Source organism: Myripristis murdjan, chromosome 9 (assembly GCF_902150065.1).
Source record: "Myripristis murdjan chromosome 9, fMyrMur1.1, whole genome shotgun sequence".
In the NCBI taxonomy this organism is placed as follows: Eukaryota; Metazoa; Chordata; class Actinopteri; order Holocentriformes; family Holocentridae; genus Myripristis; species Myripristis murdjan.
In genome coordinates this window covers 24,133,183-24,155,139 of record NC_043988.1, presented here as the reverse complement: position 1 = coordinate 24,155,139, position 21,957 = coordinate 24,133,183, and the positions used below count along the sequence as shown (strand labels likewise).

At 40.6% G+C, this 21,957-nt stretch overlaps 2 protein-coding genes across 3 annotated transcripts; both read left to right on the top strand.

The window, feature by feature from the left end:
• The first annotated feature begins 2,661 nt into the window (after positions 1-2,661).
• Positions 2,662-6,842, top strand: LOC115365679 (gamma-glutamyl hydrolase). Its single transcript, XM_030060799.1, has 9 exons — positions 2,662-2,773; positions 3,040-3,154; positions 3,612-3,662; positions 3,887-3,971; positions 4,253-4,391; positions 5,076-5,182; positions 5,591-5,684; positions 5,807-5,944; positions 6,529-6,842. Exons 1-9 carry the CDS (start codon positions 2,662-2,664, stop codon positions 6,645-6,647), a joined length of 960 nt encoding a protein of 319 aa, XP_029916659.1. The 3' UTR covers positions 6,648-6,842.
• Positions 6,843-7,266: 424 nt separating this feature from the next.
• Positions 7,267-21,116, top strand: rnf122 (ring finger protein 122). Of its 2 annotated transcripts, none has more exons than XM_030060803.1 (6): positions 7,267-7,644; positions 12,892-13,048; positions 17,117-17,162; positions 17,251-17,292; positions 17,517-17,596; positions 18,844-21,116. In XM_030060803.1, the coding sequence occupies exons 1-6, from the start codon at positions 7,620-7,622 to the stop codon at positions 18,956-18,958; spliced, it is 465 nt and encodes a 154-aa protein (XP_029916663.1). In that variant the 5' UTR covers positions 7,267-7,619; the 3' UTR covers positions 18,959-21,116. The 2 variants fall into 2 exon arrangements, with proteins under 2 accessions (XP_029916663.1, XP_029916662.1); XM_030060802.1 differs by having other exon boundaries at positions 17,514-17,596.
• Positions 21,117-21,957: the final 841 nt, after the last annotated feature.

Sequence of the window (21,957 nt, the reverse complement as noted above, 5' to 3'; positions counted from 1 at the left end):
TTAAGGCAGTTTCTAAGTGGGCATTAGTGGGTTTTCTAACCAGTTGTAAGGGCATTTATACCACAGTATTTCCCATATGGAGGCTATTCAAACACGGCACACATGCCTTACCTCTCTGTAAGCATTTGAATTGGTCAAAACTGAGCATTAATGTCAGATAAGTGTAAATGAACCCAAAGGACTAGTGTCTTCTTCTCTTATCCAACCTGTGCACAAAACTGTCTTCAGCTTCTTCAGATGAAAAAACGACTAAAAATGTGAGAAATATGTGACTGCACTGAGAAGCAACCAGTAGAACAGGTCTGGAAACATAATTTTAAAACTGGACCAACATCCTCATTTTAACTGTATGACTACTTTTGGCCAGAATACAGGTCATGTTTGTAAATTAACCTGTTAGAGTAAAGAATCACCTGCAGGTACCAACACAGCATTTACTCTTGTTTGATAGTGTAAATTTTGAAGGTGGAAGTTTGAGCTACTGAGCATCAACAAAGGGTTATTAGAAAATCCTTTTTTCCTCCTTGGGTGTCATATTTTTCTTAGTTTGTGGAAAATGAAAATGGAAGCTTTCTTGCTAATCAGACAGACCACTATATGGTAGGGTTATGCATAATAGAAACCTTTATTGTCATTTTACAAGTGTACTAGATTTTGTATGAAACTCCACATGCTTAAAAATACACATAAAACAAATAACATAATTAATAATTAATACAATAACGTAATTACACTAATTACATAATTACACTTCACACAATAAACAACCTGTAGCCTTACTATTTATGCTGGATTGTATATTAACCTTGGTGAGTGGTCAGAGATGCAAGTATCCTGTGTTGTATTTTGTCCTTTTAAATGTCATGCAATTAACCTATACAAAACTAATTAGAAAAGCAGATTCAAAATATCTATCCAACTAACTAACTAACGAACTAACTAACTAACTAAATAAATAAATAAACAAACCCTCACTAGGGGAGAAAATCAGTCCATACTCCTACACCTATTGGTATGCAATTATAAAATAAATGAAATACCAGTTAAACTGTGATTATCACAAACAGGCTACATTGGCGTGCAATTTAATTTATAAGCACAATTTTTCACCACAAAGTCATTATCTCTGAAATACTGGTGATATTTTGTGTAAAAATAAGATTTTTTTTTTTTTTTTTATGAAGAATTGTTCTGACTGAAAATTTTGCTGAGTCAGCTAATGCTCGTCGTATGAACTATGAATTTATTTCTCATTTCATTTTTCCCATCAGTCAGCCAAAAGAAGCTGCTCTGGTAATGTGGGCTATTCCTGATGGTTCGGTAGGATTTTTCAAAGGAAGCTGATGTTTCTGTGGTTTAGAGTTGAGGTTACACCAAAACTGAATGAAACACAAAGGAACACAAATTTTGTTCCTTACCATCAATAAAAGAGCGACTGGTTCTGTGTTTCAGAGGGAGATTGTCCCGAAGCTTTGTGTCCCTGCACACTGGAGCGCCTTTCCTGACAATACTCTGTCAATCAGTTTCGTCGTTGCCTCACAAACAACTTTATTAATTTTAAAAGAGTACAGAGGTTTCCTTTAAAATGACCCCCTACACAAATTTTACCCTGCAAAGCATTTTCTCAAGAAGGAACATCTAAATATAAATTGATCCTTGTTGCACAGCTCAGCTAGAAACCGCTCTCCATCTTTTCTGGCATTGTCACTTCTCCAAACAAAAATTATTTTATGCACATGTTATAATCAGATTCTGTACCTATGAAAGGAAATATAATAAATCTATTGATTGTTCAAGCCAAATTCTATTGCCTGCACATAAGATTATGAACCAAATGACCATTTTTACAGTTTTTAATTGATTTTATTGATTGAAGATTTTGAACCGTGCAGTAAAAACTATTAAACCTTGTACCAATAAAAGGGCTCATAAAATAGGCCGATGAGTTTAAATAAAAAGTTATCTCAGCAGTTCTGAGCACAGTTTGAAGACAAGTCTCACTCACTCAGTGATTTTCTGCAGAGAGCCGGACTCTGAGCTTAACTGGGAAAGACAAGAGACACTTGTTTTCCATCTAGGAGTTGTGCGCTGACTCCATATGCGCACTGATTGTTTAATTGTCTATACAAGTATAATTTATGCCTTAAATGTTTTTTTTTGTTTGTTTGTTTTTTTATCATTATTATTTGTATATGCATTTTTTTGTCAAATTTTCCTCCTCTTCTGCGGTTGTCCCCCCAACCACCCGGCATGTCTGCATGACTGAATTTTACACTTGCTATGGAAAGCAGAAAAAAAATGCTGCGTTTGCGTTTGAGTTTCGCCCTGTCACATGACTTTTATGGCCTTTAATAAATTGCAACATGCAACCTGACCCAGGAGCGGAGCTGAATAGTTTTCCCACGTGCGAAACAGTCAAATTTTTACCAAAAAGTACATGCAATCAGTAGAATAATCACATTTAACCGCAGCTGTCAGCTCGTCAGACCAGAGTGTATAGTACAGGACTCACCACATGCAAATCTGGACATTCCTGACTTCCCTGTACAGACTTGTATCCTGCGGCGTCTTCCGTTTGCGGGCACTTCCTAAACGCCTCATGCTCTTTATAAGCTGTGATTTGGCTCAAAGTCTCCTCTGTGCACTGCAGGAGACGTGAAAATGTCCAGCAAGGGATTCGCCGCATATGCGTGTTTAGTTTTTGTGTGTTGTTGCAGCAATGCGTTGCCGACGAGGTCCAACCCAGAGGCTGCAAACCAGAGACCAGTCATCGGTAAGTGAAGAGTAAATACTGGGTATCTGACTTTTTCTTTTTATTGGAATCAGACAGACATCACCTTACACACAACACCATAAAAGCCAGAGATAAAGACTAATGCAATTAATCAAAATAGAATAAAGAAAACAATAAAAAAAAAAAAAAAAAGATGGATTATCACTCTGTTTATCTTGGTTCACTTTAGATTTACCTGCTTTGCTGCATGCTTGTTTGCTTTTACTTGCCCTGTTGCTTTATTCATGTTGCTGTGTTTTCCTCAGGTGTTTTGACTCAGATGGTTGTAGATGAAGTCATGAAGCCATTTGGGAAGACCTACATACCCTCCGCCTATGTTAAGTACATTGAGTCAGGTGGAAGCAGAGTGCTGCCAATCCGGTAAGCTTGGGCTCTCAGTGCTGAATCAAGAAAGCTGGAGCATGACTCAGATTTGAGCTGTAGCCCCCCAGGTTGTGTGTGCAGGTTGCTAAACATAGCACTCAGGGATCTAATGGGGAAAAGACCAAGCTAAAGTGATTTTACCCACTCGAAAATACCATTAGACTGATCTGAGAATGTGATATTTTAAAGAACAAATCATACATCCATGTGTTTCTGAAATTAGAATTGATATTTGTTTGCATTTGTGGTTGTTTCATTTTTAGGATGGCCACCACTGGAGGCCATAGTTTGCCCTCCCGTTGCATTGCTGCAGCTTACACCTGCTGTGTAGTTGAAACAAAAAGTATTTCCTGTAGCCAAAATTAACTTTCCTGCTCATGTGACTGGTGGTTTAGTGAAAAGCCAAGTCTTATCGCTGTATGGTAAACAAGTGTTATCACGCTTCTCCCCACAGATTGACTCACACCACTGCAGAGTATGAAAAAATCTTCCGGTCAATAAATGGGTGAGCTGACTGACTTCTAAAGTAAAAGATAATATAAATATATAAAACAGTAAAAAATGAAATAGGCCATCTCAGTCGTTCACATAATGGCACAAATAGAGAAGAGTTACATTTAAGTCTTGAATAAATATGAATACCAACTGTTTTCAGTCAGAGGCTGAGATGCTTGATGACATGACACGAATCTGTCACTGTCCTCTCCTAACTGTGTGATCTCTGTCTAGCCTGCTCTTCATCGGGGGATCCGTCGATTTAGAGAAGTCAGACTACGCCAGGGTGGCAAAGATCTTTTACAAGCTCGCCGTCACGGTTCGTACAGCAGAATATTTTTCTCATGGTTTCTTTTTGAAGAGTTGTGACACTCTGCTTTACCCTTTTATTCCTTGTTTGTTTTCTGTTTTTGGAGCCTCTGAAATGTGTTTGTCTTAATACTGACATGGCATAATAAAAGCTGCCACGCTGCCTATGACAAGTACATTTCAGAGTTAGATGTCACTTGTTGTCAATGTTTAGACCTCTGAGTGTCACTGAATGAAACTAATGATAGAAACAGTGGCCTGAAGCCTTGTGCTGCTGTATGTGTGTCTCAGGCCAACAATGCAGGGGACTTCTTCCCCATCTGGGGCACATGCATGGGCATGCAGATCCTGACTGTCCTGGTGGCTGGTGAAAGTCTGATGACAAACACCACAGCTGAGAACATCTCTCTGCCCCTCAACCTGACTGAAGGTGAGCTGAGCCAGGATGTTTTCAGCCGTATGGCCCACTGAATTATTCCTGACGCACTTACACTGTATTAGGTTTAGACTGATTTATCGGTTTACTGATGTATCGGGTCATTCTCTGCCTGCTTTTGAATATCAGATATCAGTGTGTCCATGTTTCTTTTTTTATTCTGAAAGATGTTATTTTTGCTCTTTTTTTTTAAAAAAAAAAAAGATTTTTAATATTGTTTGCCAGTATGTTTTTATTTTGCATTAGCAGTATTCTCTTTGTTCCTTTTGTTTATTCAGACATCTTATTAATTAGATTTAGATTACATTTACTGCAGTATTGCTTTTCTTGCTTATGTTGTTACATGGGACTTATTATTGGCTGTTGGTAACAAGAGCTTAAAAAGCAATTTGCAATCCTTCTGAAAACTTTTTTTCTTTCTGTCTGTTTGACAACATTTTGTAACTTTTTGTCAAGAAAAGTGTATTGTACAGTAGGTTATTGAAACGTCTCAGGAAAACTGCATGTGTATGATTCTACCACTTGGTGTCAGTGGATCCAAGTTCAGCAATCAGAGCAATCAGTGCCTCTGCTATTACTAATACATCATCTCTGCATTTGTATAGTAAATGTGGCTCCCTGCATCATTTACATGGTAACTTGGTAACATGGTAACAATATTCTCCTCCTGTCTTGCAGAGGCTTATTCTAGCAGGATGTTTCAGGATTTTCCCACTGAGGTCATGAGGGCCTTGACCCAAGAGCCTCTGACTGCCAATTTTCACAACTATGGAGTCTTAGTAAAGGTGCGTCCCTCCAGCGAGCATATGTGTTTCACTTCCACTATTAGAGTTTTGTCCTATTATTGTGCTAAGATTAAAATCACAAACACATGTCTAATCATTTGCCCAGTAACAAAAACATACAGGAATGTGTCGTTGTATAAAACCACTGCGGAGGAACAACAGAAAATGTCACGCTGTTTCAAATGGTGTTACTGACACAGAGCTCACTTACACAAAAGGATGGAAGAAACAGGATCTCACAGTGCATATAGGAACTTGAAAGAAATGCATTTTTTTGCATATAAACACTCCACATGTATACTTTCATTGTGTCACCTGTTATGAAATGAGCTTTTGTCACTGGAAATTATATGGGTAAAATTATGAGGAAGTGATATTCTTAGGATAAATGAGATATCACTTTTACAGACTTTTCAGGAAAATGAGAAGCTGCAAAAATTCTTCTCCATTTTGTCGACAAACATCGCTGAGAACGGAGCCCATTTTGTCTCAACCATAGAAGGTTACTGCATTACTCTTTTTTTAATCGCAATTTCAAAGAGAAATGTTATAATTGCATCATTGCTATACAAAAGGGTAACAAAAACAGCACCGTAACATGTTTGTATGTGTGCCCTCCACCAGGTAAGAAGTATCCCTTCTATGGAGTGCAGTGGCACCCTGAGGTGAATCGCTTCCAGTGGGATAGCAATCATAATTTTCCTCACTCCACAAATGCCATCAAAGTGTCCTCTCTCCTCGCTGAGTTTTTTGTTAATGAAGGTAAGCTGGTAAACACTCACTCACTCACAGCAAAATGTTCCAGCGTTAATTTTTTAAATTTTCAGTGCCTCATGTTTCAAGCTGACAAGTGTTGTTGATCAAAGAGTTTGGTTGTCTCCCCACAGCTGAAATGACTCTGGGTCTGAGCGTGCTCTGATAGGTGTGGACTGATGTAAACATTGTGTTGACTCTAATGCTCCCACAGTTAAATTAACATTGACAAGCTTGGCTGAAATAGGGTGGTGCTGAGCTAAATAAACTCATAAGATTAGATGATCAAAGACAATATGCGGACACATAGGCGATGGAAATTGTGCACAGTTTTCCTCAAGCTTGGATGAGAATATCAAATAGAACAAAATGAATGTAAAAATATCATATCAGGTAAAAATAAAAAAAAATTCACCTTTGATAGAAATCAACTGGGCTATGGGGAAATTATACTGGCATCTCAAAATAATTTAACAATTATAGCTCTTTATATAGTTCTATTCAACACGGTTATCCCATGGGAATCATCAAAGTGTCATCTGATCTTAACCTATTCTATTCTATTCTATTCTATTCTATTCTATTGCTTCTAGGCAGAAGAAGTTTACATGATTTTGACAAGGCTGAGGGAGCCGCCTCATCGCTCATCTACAGCTACACGCCTGTCTTCGCTGGAAACTTCACAGGATATGAGCAAATCTACTTCTTCTGACATGCTCAAGTTTGTGACCACTTCGCTTGCATGCATGTGCAACCGCACTTCAGCCCATAACAGCACATCTGCTGGTTTTAATCACAGACCTCCAAACAAAGGCTGATTTCAACCATGTGTGCTGACTCACTGTGCATTTTTCTGACGTTATATCAACAAAAAAAAACTTGATTTCTGCATTGCCACTCTCCCAGAGAGGATTTGCCATTTCCTGTTTTGAAATAAATGCCAAGAATTTTTGCATCTTTTTGTACTTTTTAAGTGATCATTGACATTAATAAATGAATTAAGGATTTGTCTTTGGAGATGTGGTGTTGCTTAATGATGTGAGACTGATACTGATAAGAGAGATGCTCTTGAGGAGGAGGAGGAGGAGGAGGAGAAGGAGGGGGAGGGGGGTCATTTTGTCGCTTGAATAATTAGTGCATACATAAATAAGAGATGGTCACTGGCACAAAATGCATGCAGTCCGTCCAGCCGAGCCGTCACAATAGAAGTCAGCGCAGGCGGCCTGAGGATTGGCCACACCGCATGTCAGTAGCGTTTGCGGGGGCGGGAGTAGGAAAATCGAGCCAGTGCTCCAGTTTTCCCTCACCACAGATGCTGGGTCAGTGTTATGCCGTCTAATAATAATAGAGTCAAAACGGTGCGCAGGGGGGAGAGAACCACATCACCATTTCACCTTTTGAATTCATAGCCTGCACCGGTCAGGGATGATCCACCGCGACATAACGTAGCCCAGTCTTTCTTCACGTTTTCCTTGAAACTTTCGACAACATTTTTTCTTTTAACGGCCTTTTCATAGGCTGTTGCGCTATTGTCTCCACCTTTTACACTGGCAGCAAGCGTCATTTGGGTCTCCTCTGTAGTTTATTGCAGCCATCCATCTGCACCCACTGGCGGCTGCGGCCGTGCGGCGCCTTGTTGATAAACACGAATCGGATCCCGTCAAGGACTCCCTCCGGTGCATTGATGCACCCGTTTCAGTGGTGTAACGGTGAGCGGTCACTTTATTCTCAGCTATACAGGCCTCTGTAATGTGTGAAAATTTAATTATGGTAGTAATCTTCACAACAGGGAGGTGTAATGTTGAATTAACTATACTTCAAGTCGCAGTTAATTTATCACGTCCAAATCCTGTTTTCCAAACTGGGTAATTTCCAATGACAAATAGCCTATTTGTCGCATGTCGCCCATAAGAAAAATTTAATATTCATGTAAGGACTTCTAGCGCTCCTCTGCCACTCAATACTGAGTTTAAGATGATCTGAAGTGTAGTATGAATGTAATATTTCAATTATGTTCCTCAAAGGATTCATATTTTTTGCTGTGATATTTGTATATTTGTAAGATTCTGGCCTCAGCAGTGTAATAAGCTCAAAAAGATAAAGACTGTATTGGTCTATTTTCCCTTCATCCTGTTAGTCAGTTTATTTAGACCAGTGGGGCTGGTTGGTGTGTTTACTTATCTGATTTAGTGTCATACAGGGCCAGGAAGGCTCTGCTCTACTAAACATTTGGCTTCACTGCCTAATCCAGTTTATGTTGCCTGTATCTTGAGTTTCTCACTGACTCGCTCAGCCTTGAGTATTAGGCTCTCCCCAAAGGCAAAGTCTGATCATCTGTTCTATCTTGCTTGAACTGCTGTCCCGTCACCCCGTTTGTATCTGGAGCCACATCAGCGATGGCTTACAAAATGAATCCCTTCTTTTCCAGTTAAATGGTGTGTGTGTGTGTGTGTGTGTGTGTGTGTGTGTGTGTGTGTGTCAGTCCTTTATTGTCAGGGTAAAACCTGGAGAAGATGATGGATTAGTGGACTTTCCTCTGACTTGCCTGTTGGAGTGCAGCAGCCACGGTCTCCTCAGTGGACTGTTGGTGGTGTGCAGACAAGAACAATTACTCCCTTTGTGCTGCTCAACCCCCCTGCTATTCATAGGGGAAATCGTCCTGTACACACACACACACACACACACACACACACACACACACACACACACATACATGCACGTACATTCAAGACACACACACACAGAAACACAGTATCAAAGAATGACATTCTGCACACAGAATGAATGCAATATCATCCAGCAGCCGCAGCTCAGTATTTGCTCTATGTGCCAGTATCTGTGATAAAGACAGTGGGTATTTGTTCCAGTTTTCTGCATGACACATCTAGTGCCTTCATGCGTGTGATGGAGTTTTGAGACAACCTAGTTTTTTTCTTGAAAGCCAGCAGCAGGGTTGAGTTTTTCCCTCATGTGAACTGTTGAATATTTGATGGCAAGTTCTGCCTGTAGTTCAGGCAGCAGCAGCAGCAGCTTTGTGCAAACACTGCTTATATAGGACGAAAACCCCCACCAGGCATCTCATCCCGACAAGCAGCTGTAGAGTTATTGTGTTTTACAGCTCTCGCTCAAGTAGGTGAGGGACTTCTTCACTTATTGAGTGACAACATGAGCGTCTGGCAGGCGTTTGAAACTCATAACGACCGGCTCCGGTTCTGTGTCCTTCAATGTGAACTTGGTCTACAGCGTTTCCCTTTTCTGCATCTGCTTCTCTTGGCACCATGGCAACGGGTTCCTCTTGAGTGTGCCAATATAGGTCAGTGGTCACGCAGGGCTCCACCCAGTGCAAAACTCAATCTATAGCTGTCTGCTTTATATGCATGCAGAGATGGAGGGAGATGTGAATATGCATCCATATGCACTGACATACATCCACAAGGGTTCTCATACAGATGACCCACATCTGAGTGTGAGTCGGCAGCGGCTTCACAGGTGATTCGTGCCATCAGCTGCGAGGTGATTTGCACACGCAGTCTAGAGCATGACACACACTACTCATTCTGTCTGTCTCTCTGTCGTGATGATCTTGGTGATTTGATTTGTTTGGTGAATGAAAAAGTAATGGAGACAATGAGGTTTGCCAGATGAGCCCTTTTGGTTTATTAATGTCTGTCATTTTCAAGGCCTGTTCCAGTACATGGAGCATTCTTGCCTGCATATATTTTATTTTATCATCATTGTTGTCTATCTATCTATCTATCTATCTATCTATCTATCTATCTATCTATCTATTTATCTATCTATCTATCTATCTACTGATGGATAGATCGCTACACTGTATGTTTCTGGGTGTTAATGGGCCAATTAGTGTGTGCTGGCTGAGGATTAGCCAAACATCAGTGTCTCCTGCATTGATTGTCTCTGAGGGGGTGAAGTAATTTAGTAGTGGAACCACCCATCTGCAGCCCTTGATGTGCTTCAGTAGATGGAGAATCACCTCTTATTTGGAGAGACTGGAGCTAAGAGCCGGGAAATATTGATCGTCCAATCTTACAGCTTCAACTCTGAGATGGTAGAAATGTCAAATAGAAATGTCACCATATTATTTGTGATGTGCAAGTTATTAGAAATGCTGGGATCGATGAAAACCATACCCCAAGTGACAAATTCTGTTAACTTGATGATGGTCTGCACAGTTCAATTTCATTCTAATATTTGTTTCTATAGGAAGGAGAGGTAACTGTGTGCTGGTTTTCACTCCGCCCAAACACCACAGCAGCTGATTTCACTGACTGGTGCACCTTCAGTCAGAGAGGAGGAACTAATCTGTGAAATCATCTGCTTCGGTGTTTGGGTGGAATAAAAAAATCTGCAGACTCTTGGCCCTCCATGACACTCCGTTGCCCATACATGCTTTCAAAAATTTTATATCTGCACACTGAGGGAGATTCAGCTCATTCTCCAGCTGCAGCTCACTATCTCTCACTGGGTTGGTATGACCCAGCTCGCACAAAGCCTCCACTCACATGCATAGATAACAACACACAAAACACAAATACACAGAACACAACACAACTCTCTCTCCCTCTCTCTCTCTGTCTCGATGTAATTGTTTCTCCCATCTCTCGCTCTCTCTCTTTCTTCTATTGTTGGCACTCTTGTGCTTAGTCTCAATGTAAACATAAACACATACCGCACAATACATCTAAGCTGGCAATTAATGCACACACACACACACACACACACACACACACAATAAATACAGGCTGTCTAGTTCTCCCCCCTCCCCCTCCTCTCGCTCTCTACCTCTGACCTTGACTGCTCGCTGGCAGACACCAGAGCTACACAGATAATCTACTTCATGATACAAACAAACACACAAAGGAGTTTAGCGTCAGACCAAGGAAGGTGGATGGGACAATAGACTTTTCATGGGAATTCCATCTGTTTGGACTGGAACCAATTCCAAGATCTCCTAAAAGCGCTCAGTTCAAGGAATTAAATAGGGGGGATGAGTTTACACGGGGTCAGATACGTGTATCTCATTCTTTTTTGTGTTGTTTGCATCATAAGGAGGGTTCAGTATTTTATGCTGCCCTTTAAGTTACACTGCACTGTAACTTTTACTCTCCTGTAGCAGCTTGTTTTCTTTTTAATTTTATCTTATTTCTTCTATTCAAATCTTCTTAATTAAATGTATTTGTAATGCTTTATGTTGCTTTTATGTTTTATGTAAAGCACATTGAATTGCCTTGCTGTTGAATGGGCTATACAAATAAACATGCTTTGCTTTGCCTTGCCTAAAAAAAAAAAGGCACTTAAAGTGCGAGCTGCTTTGAGATTTTCTTGGCACCGTGTTTTCTAACAATGAGCCTCAGCTGATTGCACAACCTCAATAGCTTTGCGTCACTGATAATAACTGTCTCCTCCATCCACATTAATGGCTTTACATGAGAAAGACCTGTTACTTAGAAATGAGGCTATGGCTTGTCATGAATTGCATTGCTGTTGCTTAGATACACCAATCGTGTGTTGTACATGTGTAAATACATTGTCAGATGCTTGGCTTTGGATTCTATGTAAGTAAGATAAATCAAAGTCTTTGCTTGTTTCAGTGTTTGTAATATGGATGTAAATACACAGTTCCAGGCTTTTACAGAGATCTCGCTTTTTCAAAAAATTTTTTCTCACCATGTGTACCATCTCACACGACTGCAACATGTTTGTCATGCATGTTAATTCTTAAGCTGGTACACGTCACGTTCAGTATCTATGCTTTTGTTGAATGTTAATTGATTCAGTGCCAAGGGTGACCACTTAAAAAGTCACCCTTGGCACTGAATGGGTTCAGATAGATGAAAACGTAGGAACTGAACCCATTCAGTTTCTGTGGGTGATGATGCTTCGTCACTCGTCAGCCACACATCAGTGGGTTGAGCAAAAAATGATGAGACACTGGGTGCTGACGATGCTTTCACAAGATCACCATGATTTTTCCCTTCCACATGATCAGTGATGGCTGCCTCACCCAGGTTAGAGTTGTCAAAAGATTTCACACAAAGTTCACACCATGCTCTTTTGGCCATTTTAGGGTCATTTGTCAACCTTTTTTTTTTTTTTTAATATTTTGGATGGATAAGTCATTTCCCAGAAAACTTGGATTTCATTGATTTGTACGCTGTAATGTGTACAGGTGTTTGAAGCGCTAGGCCCTGCTCTCTCAGTGGAAAACATATTTCAGCTGGCTGCTCCAAACGTGAACAAAATCAAAATGTGCTGCTTGTATGATCAATTTATTATTGTATTAAATTGCCATTTTTTTTTAGGAAACTGTGAATACAGTCATTAGTCTGGGAACTCAAATATTTTTCCATACTCCCTACCCTTTTTCCATGCTTATCCAGTGATGATTGAAATGATTGAAATCATAGGCTATTCCCTATTTTTCATACTTTTCCAGACAATGTAGGAACCCTGTGTGTAGGAATAGGCCTATGTATATGATATGAGAGTGCAACATCGAAAGGATCCTCTTTATCTCTATTTCTCAATCTCTTTTAACTCACACAAAGTCACACACACTCTTTTTATGTATCCCTTTCTCTCAATAAGTGCATTTCTGTGTGTGTATGTGTGTGTGTGTCTGTATGAAGCTCCACTGTTTGGCTTCCATTAGAGGCGGACACAGCTGCAGGTCAGACCCTCAGCTGAGTGGAAGAGTGTATTACACAAAAAGTGTGTGTGACCATGCATTCATTGTATGTGTGTGTGTGTGTGTGTATGTGTGTGTGAGAGAGGGAGAGAGAGAAAGAGAGATGGATACTGTATATGCAGTGGGTGTCAGGCCTTTTTCTTTGTGCTCTTACTCGCGTGACTCTTAACTCTCAGCCATGTTCTCATGTTCTCAAGTGGGTGCTTCCACTAAGTGTTGACTAAACACCCCCTCTGTCCTGATGCAGGGTGTTTCTGTGGTCTGGGACTGGTCTACTCCAACAAGTCGTGCACCATGCCGCCCATCACCTTCCAGGACCTGCCACTCAACATCTACATGGTCATCTTCGGCACAGGCATCTTTGTCTTCATCCTCAGCCTTATATTCTGCTGCTATTTCATCAGGTGAGAGGAAAAAAAAAAGCAGGAATAAGTGGTGGAGATTGTGTGTGTCTGTGTGTGTGCATGAAAAAGCTGGTGAGGGAGGGAGGGAGGCAGAAGTGAGGAAGAGGGTGACGTCTCCCTCTGTTGACATTGAACTCCCTGGTGAGCCAAAGGGTCGTTTTTGTCCGAATGACAGGATATGAGACAACAGGAAGCAGCCTGCCACAATGTGTGAGGACAGACGGCAGTGCATTGAGTGGAGCGGGCTCAGCGGGGGGAAAATGAAGAGAGTTTATCAAAAACATGAACTTCCACATCCACTACCTTACGTCAACATCAACACCTGCACCCATGTATTGTGGTTGGCTCCACATTTGGTTCATTTTTTAACAGCTCCAAAAGGCCGAGGAATGCAGATTAAACCCCTGGATTTTGCAAATTACCTGCTGACTGATAACATTATTGTCTATGTGCTGGATATGGTTTCTAATTGTAGTCCAAATAACCTGGAGTGGGTCAACATGCTCTCTGAGAATAAGAAAATACAAATTGAAGTGGAAAGGAAAATACATCACGTTACTAACACTCATAGGTGTTATACAGTTTCCCCCCCTCAACTTTGTGTGTGTATGCCTTTTACTTGGCTCATTTTTTCTTTATTCTGAAACTAGACTGGTGACCAGCCAAACAGAAGTAGTCCCATCAACCAGTCAAAACACTTGAAAACCTTGACATTTGGGAAAATTTTTGGTCAATTTTAAATGGTCAACATTTCCACTAATGGGAAATCAAGTGAGACACAGGGCCAATAAAATAAAATAAAATGAAATGAAATAAAATAAAAGCCAGTTCTACCTAGCATTAGGAAATTCGTGTGTTGTCAGTATACGTTGCTGAGGCAACTACTGAGAAATGTTGAGCTTCAATTTGAACTTGCCTTGTGTGCCACAGCCTTATAAGGCAGGAAAACAGGCAGCTAGGTAGGTTTTACCGCTAATCCAACAAGGTATTTTTACCCCTCAGTGGTCATTTTTATTTATTGAAAAGATAAACTTGTGAAAATATAAAGTGTATAGCATCAAATAGCATCTAAGCTGGACAAGAGCAAACTTTGGTCATGCAACCAGACCATGCCCAGCTTTTAGATAATGTCATGTCATGATTGATCTAAAGTAGGCCTTATATGGTTATTGAGGTCAGGTAGAAATTTATAGCCTTGATTCTTCTTTTTTGTTTGACCTGGGCTCATTGTTAAACTGACCATCAACAGTGTCAGAAAAGGCTGCATCCTTCCTGCCTCTCTAAAAGCACTTGCATATGAATCATAACCAATGAGTCACTTCCTTTAGCCCCATTAGAGCACTGAAGGCAGTCTGGGGTAGGAGTGTGATTGTGAATTCATTTATAGACTTGGGTGATTCATCAAATGAATGCTGAGTGATGAATGCCACTCTGTGTCAGGCACAGGTTTCCTATTATCCTTCTCAGATGGGCTCGGTCTAATTCCAGTGTGCAAAGGACTTTGTTATGTTCGGTTATAACATGACAACAAGATGCTTGAATTGGAAATCTGTCTGCCCTTGTATGTTGTTTGTCCTAATGACACGTCCTCCATATGTTAAATAAATCAAATTATGTATGTAGGTCTTTACTGGTTTGCTCAACACACACAGCACATCTTTTTGGCAACACCCTGCATCACATTCAGACAGTTGCTGTACTATCATTGGCACAAACTGGGGGTGTGCAGTACTTGCAGTATCTGTGGGTGCAAAATCATAGGGGTGTCAAAAGAACAGACCAAAAATATCATATCAGGAATTTTACCGTGATCTGTCATAACACCTCTCATTGCAAGAAGAAATCCTATCGTGGGCACTGAAATTCAGGCGTAGCAGAGCAGCTACTCAAAGTGACACAGTGGCAAATCGCAGAAACTAGTGAGCAGCAAGGGAACGCTGAAGAAGCTTTGGCCAGTGAGGACAGGACGGTGGGTGTGCGCCAAGATATTCCTGGTGCCTCTGAGCCATCAGTGTGGCATGCCCCCACCAAATTAACTGACTCATTTTATTTTGACGATGCCTGAGAGCTTGTGAAATGCACGTCGCAAAAGAAGAGAAGACAAAGCAACAGAAGTTTTTTAAAACTTATAATGTTACCAACTCAGTGGGAACATGACTGGACAATTTGGTCCAATAAAACAAACAAGGTGCACTGCTTTGCATGCAAACTTTGCATTTAACAAATGCTTAGTTAGATTAGCTGTTCCTTTAAAGTGAGAGACAATTTGGAGTCTAGATAATGATTGGGCAAAAACATTGTAAGTCAGCTCAGAAATCCTAAAGGAGTGAAAAACAACACCCATAGAGTCAGTGGAAACATCTGGAGAGACATCTACTATGCTGATCTAAGAGTGGGTGGGTTTCAAAAAGTCATTTCTATTGCAGGAGTGAAGGCCACAGCTTGACCCCAATAAAGAATGTATCCAAAAAAAAATGATGCAATTGACTGCAATGACCATTTTGATGAAGGACACTGTGAAACCAAAGCAGGCCGTGTTCAATGTCATTGTTAAAACTTTCAGTATATTTGCGACAGATTGCAGGACACCAGGACGATGACAAAGATATTTTGCACTGTCACTGAAAATAATAATATGATGAGAGATGGACGAGTCTGTCTTTGACTATTTCTGCACAGTGATTGATGTTTTGCAGAGATGTCAATCAAGAAATTTACCCTGCAAGCTGTCTTATGAAAAGATGCAGGACAGCCACAGATTACACTTTATGTTTTGAAAGACATTTTGACTTTGTTTACCCGTGTTGTTCCTTTTTATTCCACAAATAATGGCACTGGCGCTTATTTTATTCCAGATTTAAAGGATGTAACAGTGATATATTATGATACAAATGAATATTCTATATCTAAAATATGTAAGATGATGTTGCTGAAACTTTGTATTACCCAATACTATTATCCTTAAAATAAAGTCAGTGAAAATGTGTTATGCAAGGACGTGCACCGTGTTTCCCACAGAACCTTGATAAATAGGTTTTGGCGCCCCTGTGCACAAACGTTCACACCTGTTGCACAATATTGTTAGTTTATACAATAGGAACTGGTCGTTAGCAGCTTGGTATGGATTTTCTGTTGTTGCAATCAAGGTACAAAAGCTGTACCGCAATGTCTGAGATCTGTGTTATGCCCCCTTTCACCCACAGCACATCATTCTCTAGGCATGGGAAACCTCCATGCATATAAAATGTGTATCCTCACATTGTTCTGCATGGGAGATTGTTAGCGCCAATCAGCATAAACAATAAACCAAGAGACAAAAACAATGAATGCCGTCGTTTCCCACTCTTAAAGTAAAGTCTCTGCCAGATATTACCTTTTATTTATGGGGATCAGAAATAACAGTCAGCTTTCATCTCAGATGTTCTCGTTGCATTTTGTTTTGAGGCGAAAACAGCCGACAGTGACAGACATGTGAGCCTATGTTTAGTAGTGAGAGAGCAGCCATAACAGGAGGCCAAAAATAACTGCCTGAACAGACACAGCTAGTGAGGCGATAAAGATCTCCTATCCATTGTTGGTGTTGGGGGTGGTGCACAGATTCAAAGAGGCAACATACTTGTTAGCTGTGTGTTTATGTGTGTGTGTGTTTGTGTGTATGTTCACCAAGCGTGTCTCCCTGTCAGTGCGTGTGTTTGCGTGTAGGTACACAGTTATTTACTTGTATCCAGTATGTGTGTTAATAATGTGTGTGTAATTGCAAGTAAGCATACATTTGTCTGTGCATGGGCGTCCATTGTAGCTGTTGGAAAAGACAGTTCATTATCAAAGCAAACCCAGCAATTACACAGCCAGTCCCACAATTTAACCACACAGTATTAAATATCAGTGTGAGTCAAATGACCTGCTGCTAAGCCCAGTTTATAATACAGGAGCATATCTCTTTATATCCTTTTTTATCTCTTTTGTACCATGTACTTTCAGTAAGATAACTACTACATGGACAGCATGACATTTACATAGATTGCAAATTAAGTTGTTTATTGATGTTTACTGTTTGTTCATCCACAGCAAACTACGACACCAAGCGCAGAGCGAGCGGTTTGGGTACAGAGAGGTAAGCCTGAGCTGAATATTTAACAGAGATCTTAAAATCTCACACTGATGAAAAGTCTTCTCCAAGCACTGTTGTTTTGCTCTTGCAGGTAGTTTTAAAAGGAGATCCGAAAAAACTGAATCTTCACGGGGTAAGAATAGGATTTATATTTTGTGTGCATATGATCATACCAAAATGAGCGAACGCGATGCTCTGAAAAATCGTCTTGCTGCTTTGACATTGTGAAAGATAGCAATGGATCATGTATCATAATTTCATCAAAGGACCCCCTCTCTCATGTTGTCTGTCTCTCTGTCTGTCCCTTGGTCTTTGTCTCTTTCGCTCTTGTCTGTCTGTCTGTCACTCACACAGCAGACGTGTGCCGTCTGCCTGGAAGACTTCAAAGTGAAAGACGAGCTGGGAGTGTTGCCATGCCAACATGCTTTCCACAGGAAGTGAGTACAGGAGAGCACAGTGGAGTCATTCTTCACTCCGGCGACCACTTTGCACCGGTGTTGGCCGTGGAAAAGTGAAAATGGTTCTCTTTGATCTTATTAAAAGTTCACCGATGAGAAGCAGGGTCGACTTTCTAGCTTGAGTTAAAGCGGGTGCTAGGATCTTCAACTAAAAGCCAGTGAGAAAAGTACATAAGGCAGAGATTCATTCATTCATTCATTCATTTATTTGTCCTTTTTATCTGCTTACTCATATTCAAGGTCAGGGTGGTACTGGAGCCAGTCCCAGCATGCATTGGGCAGAAGGCAGGGAAAATGCTTTTATCAGTTGTCTAAGATTAATGCTGATCTAACAACAGGACGCAGTTTCTCCAAAACATTCAACTGTGCTATTCCCATAGACGGCTCTGTCCATGCTAATGCACTCTGCGCACCTGAGTTTTGTTCAAACCCACAGTATTTTATTTTAAATTCAAGTGGAGAATTCAAGGTGACCAAAGATACCAAATGTGCCGTGCTGAATTGCAGGGAAATGTGTATAGAAAGATGGACAACACATTTAGATATTTTCTATTTGATTTAATGCAGCAGCCACAAAACAATGGCACCTTGGGTTTCAATATTTCACTCAGTATAAGTGTGATGTGGCATCAGTCAAGGATTTCAACCAGAGTATGTATACAGGATACAGAATATGTTTTTTCTAACTTTGAAGCTACTTAACCCTTTATAGGGCACTCATTGAAATACTTTGAAATTCAAAAAAAAAAAAACAACAACCCTAGACTGTTATTAGAGAACATGACAGGACTTTATTACTTCTATAAAATTTTTCTGAAATTTTCATTTTGTAATAGAAAATCAAAGCCATTGAGATTGGTCAGATGCCACAATCATGTGACCTGGGATGTAGCGCGATCTTTGCTGATTGGCTGGGTGAAGACCAAATGATTATTGAACTAACTGAGACAGGGGATGGGCCTGATATGTAAAATTTCTGAAATTACCAAAAATAGTCACTTGCCCTATAAAGGTTTAATGGAAATTACAGGGAAAAGCAGAGTTGAAGGAGTTAAACATGAAGCATTTTTCCATTGACAGGGGTTTGGTGGGATGGATGTGTAGTGATGTCATGGCATTGTGTAGAGGGGTGCTGATTTGGGAATAGAAACCAGTTTGGCTCTAATTTCTTTCTGGGACTAGTTATTTCTCATCTTGCTCACCTCCTTCTCTGTGTTTTAATGCAGGTGCCTAGTAAAGTGGCTAGAGGTGCGCTGCGTCTGCCCCATGTGCAACAAACCTATCGCCGGCCCCCCTGAACAGCATCACAGCATAGGGACTCTACTGGACGAACTGGTGTAACCTAGCAACCCCTACCAGCCTGGGCGGGACGGAGCCAGGCCAAGCCAGCTGGTATTAACTTAGCACTCGAAAGGAAGAGGACACCGTTTTGCTGAGAAAACGCAGCAAAACACAACAAGATGATTGTGAGTTGGGGTAACCTAGTTACCACCCGGAGGGAGACTCTGAGGGATGCTGTTGCCTAGCATCCATCCCTGAGATGGCGACACGACACGTTGTGGTGTCTGAGAGATTATCTTCAGCCACCCACACATCACTCACCACTCTTCTTTCAGCATCCTCTCTCCTTTCCTCCGTCCTTCACATCTCCGTCCCTCTCTCCAGTTGCCTCCAGCCGGCTCGATGGCACGACTGCGGTGGAGGAGCACCAGCTTCATGTTTCATGCGGATGTGTGTACAGCGCCACCAGAAAGTATTCACACCCCTTCACTTTTTCCACATTTTGTTACGTTACAGACTTATTCTAAAACCGATTTGAGTATAGTTTTCCTTTAAAAAAATCTACACAAAATAGCCCATAATGACAAAGTGAAAACATGTTTTCAGACATCTGTAACGTAACAAAATGTGGAAAAAGTGAAGGGGTGTGAATACTTTCTGGTGGTGCTGTAAATGAGTGTGGACGGATGAGAGCCTTGAGTTGGAGGCAATTCACCGCGATCCCCTGTGAGCATGTGTGTGTTGTGTAGCGGTGGGCATCGATGCGATATGATATCGGTATTGATTGAGGTTACTAAAACTGATATAGAAAAGGGATATTAAGATAAAGAGGTTATGTCTTTTTCATACTATTTCAGCAGGAAGTTTCTGCTCAGTGACCTTGCCGACAGAACTGGCAGCAGCACAAGGAGGCACAGAGAGGAACTGGAAAACCCAGTTACACTGCTAACAAAAAATAAATTTAGACAGGGGGCGAAAAGGCCCAACTGCAAATGGCCAAAACTTAGTTACGGCAAAAGGCCAGCTTGGAAAGAAATGGTGTTCATCAGGTTAATTTTTTATCATTTGATAGGTAAGAGGAGACTTTAGCCAGAGCTCAGATCACTTTGGACAACATGGGTTTAAAGGAGCTAATACAGAGTTTGGTGTGGTATATGTTCCCTGTAAAAAAAAAAAAAGAAAAAAAAAAGTCTTGTTTGTTGAAGCTAAAAATGGATTTGCATCTCATAATTAACAGGAAAGGTTGCTATTGTCTAAAAAAAGCACAGTTTGCCTCCATCTGTAGTCCATGTGTAGCAGTAAAAGGCTGTTTTCAAAGAACTGTCTTTCTCACAAGTCAATAATTATTAAGTTTACATTGGAAAAGTGCAACTGATATTGATATGGTAAATCCATATTGGTGCCCACCTCTAATATTTTGTATATTTTTATGTTCTGGTAGTTTTTGCCTCTTGGATGTTCAGTTTTTCTATTGTTGAGACACGTTTTGGTTTTGCTGTTGTAACACAGATGGCAGGGACGTACAACTTGTGCTCCTGCCCTCACCCCAACTGTTTTGTTCTTGGATGAAATGTGTTGAAGATTTTGTATGTATTGCACACCGAATTCACAAATGTTGTCAAAACCAGTTGCCAGGCCTCTGCTCTCCTAAAATTTTAGACCATGGCATGGAAGCACCACAGCGGGTCTCCTGTTTTCAGGCGTGGTCAGTCTCTCAAAGGGGCTATGAAGCATCAGAGAGGTTGCTTCATCTGAGGATGAGGTGTCGTAGCACTGAATTTCAATGGCGTCGTGTTCATTCATTTGAGAAGCAACTCAGTTCCACTTTTATACACAGCGGTTTGTGGTATTATTGCTGGTGATTCTGTTTTACATTCCTTGATGGTAGTTTTTTTGTGATTTACAACAATTCAGATATCCTAAGCGGACACTGCCTAATTTGAGCACAAAACTCACAAAGCACACGGTCCGGATTGGCACCTGCACTGTAGTTAGAAGTCAGACTCACAGGTGAGGCCACCACGCAGCTTCACGTCAGACTGTGTGCCAAGAAAGAAAAGATTTGTCAAACCTGGTGCAATTACAGTACATAAGCAAGAATTAAGATGTTTTTTTTTTTTTTTTTTTTCTCAGATTCTGGCCACATTCCACATTTTGTAATCCAATGGATGTAAATATCTTCAACTTAATAATAAATCCTGTTGTCTGTTTGCTCCGTCTCTGTTTGTTGCTTGATAGTGATCTATCTGGCGCCATCATCAGGTGAAATACTGCACTTCTGAATTCTCAATCAATGGTGCCGTTCCTGAAGTTGTGCTGTTGTGCAGCTGCTCGGCTTCCTCATGCATTCTTCATCATAACCCTATCTATGAAAAGGTGTGGTAGCAGGTATGGTAAATTACTGCACTGATCTATGATTCTATAGTGTAACTGTGCAGAAATAAAATTTCTCACAAATTTTTGCACAGCTGCACAGGACATTTTCCAAGTTCAAGTTTATTAAGAGCCCTTTATCACTTTTACAGTCTTAATGCGTTCTACAGGCCCACAGGTTATATAAAATAAAATGAACGTTAATAAGTGGTGAGAAAGTTTTCTGTCCTCTTGCTGATACGATTCTGAGGCAACTGTACATTGACCGACAGAATAGTGTGGATTTTCGCAATTGTCTGAGTTGAATTAACCCTTATAATTTAGCTGTGTGATTTTGTTCCTACCAATACATCAATTATTCACTCGACACTGACTGAGTGTATAGCAGGCAGACTGTTGGGTTTGGGTTCACCTTGAGGAAAAAAAAAAAAAACAAGCACTGCAGTGAGAGAGAAAACAGGCTTCACTCTTGTTTTTCATTTTTTTCCCCAGTCTTGGTAATTTCCCTCAGCAAAAGGTATTTGAGCACACTTGTCACTGTTTGAGCACACCGCTGTTTCAGAAGCAGCTGTTAAATATAGACATTACATTTACGGATACATTTTCCCTATTGTTATGGTGTTATAACTATATGGGACTGAGTTTGTGTTTACATTTAGGAAGCAACTCACAGTGTATCAATCAAC

Excerpts from the sequence above, each read along its gene's own strand:
- LOC115365679 (XM_030060799.1), top strand. The coding sequence starts at position 2,662 with ATGTCCAGCAAGGGATTCGCCGCATATGCGTGTTTAGTTTTTGTGTGT. Across the intron at positions 3,972-4,252 it reads TTTACAAGCTCGCCGTCACG|GCCAACAATGCAGGGGACTT; the intron begins GTTCGTACAGCA and ends TGTGTGTCTCAG. Across the intron at positions 5,945-6,528 it reads TGAGTTTTTTGTTAATGAAG|GCAGAAGAAGTTTACATGAT; the intron begins GTAAGCTGGTAA and ends TATTGCTTCTAG.
- rnf122 (XM_030060802.1), top strand. The coding sequence starts at position 7,620 with ATGCACCCGTTTCAGTGGTGTAACG. Across the intron at positions 7,645-12,891 it reads CCCGTTTCAGTGGTGTAACG|GGTGTTTCTGTGGTCTGGGA; the intron begins GTGAGCGGTCAC and ends GTCCTGATGCAG. Across the intron at positions 17,163-17,250 it reads AGCGGTTTGGGTACAGAGAG|GTAGTTTTAAAAGGAGATCC; the intron begins GTAAGCCTGAGC and ends TTGCTCTTGCAG.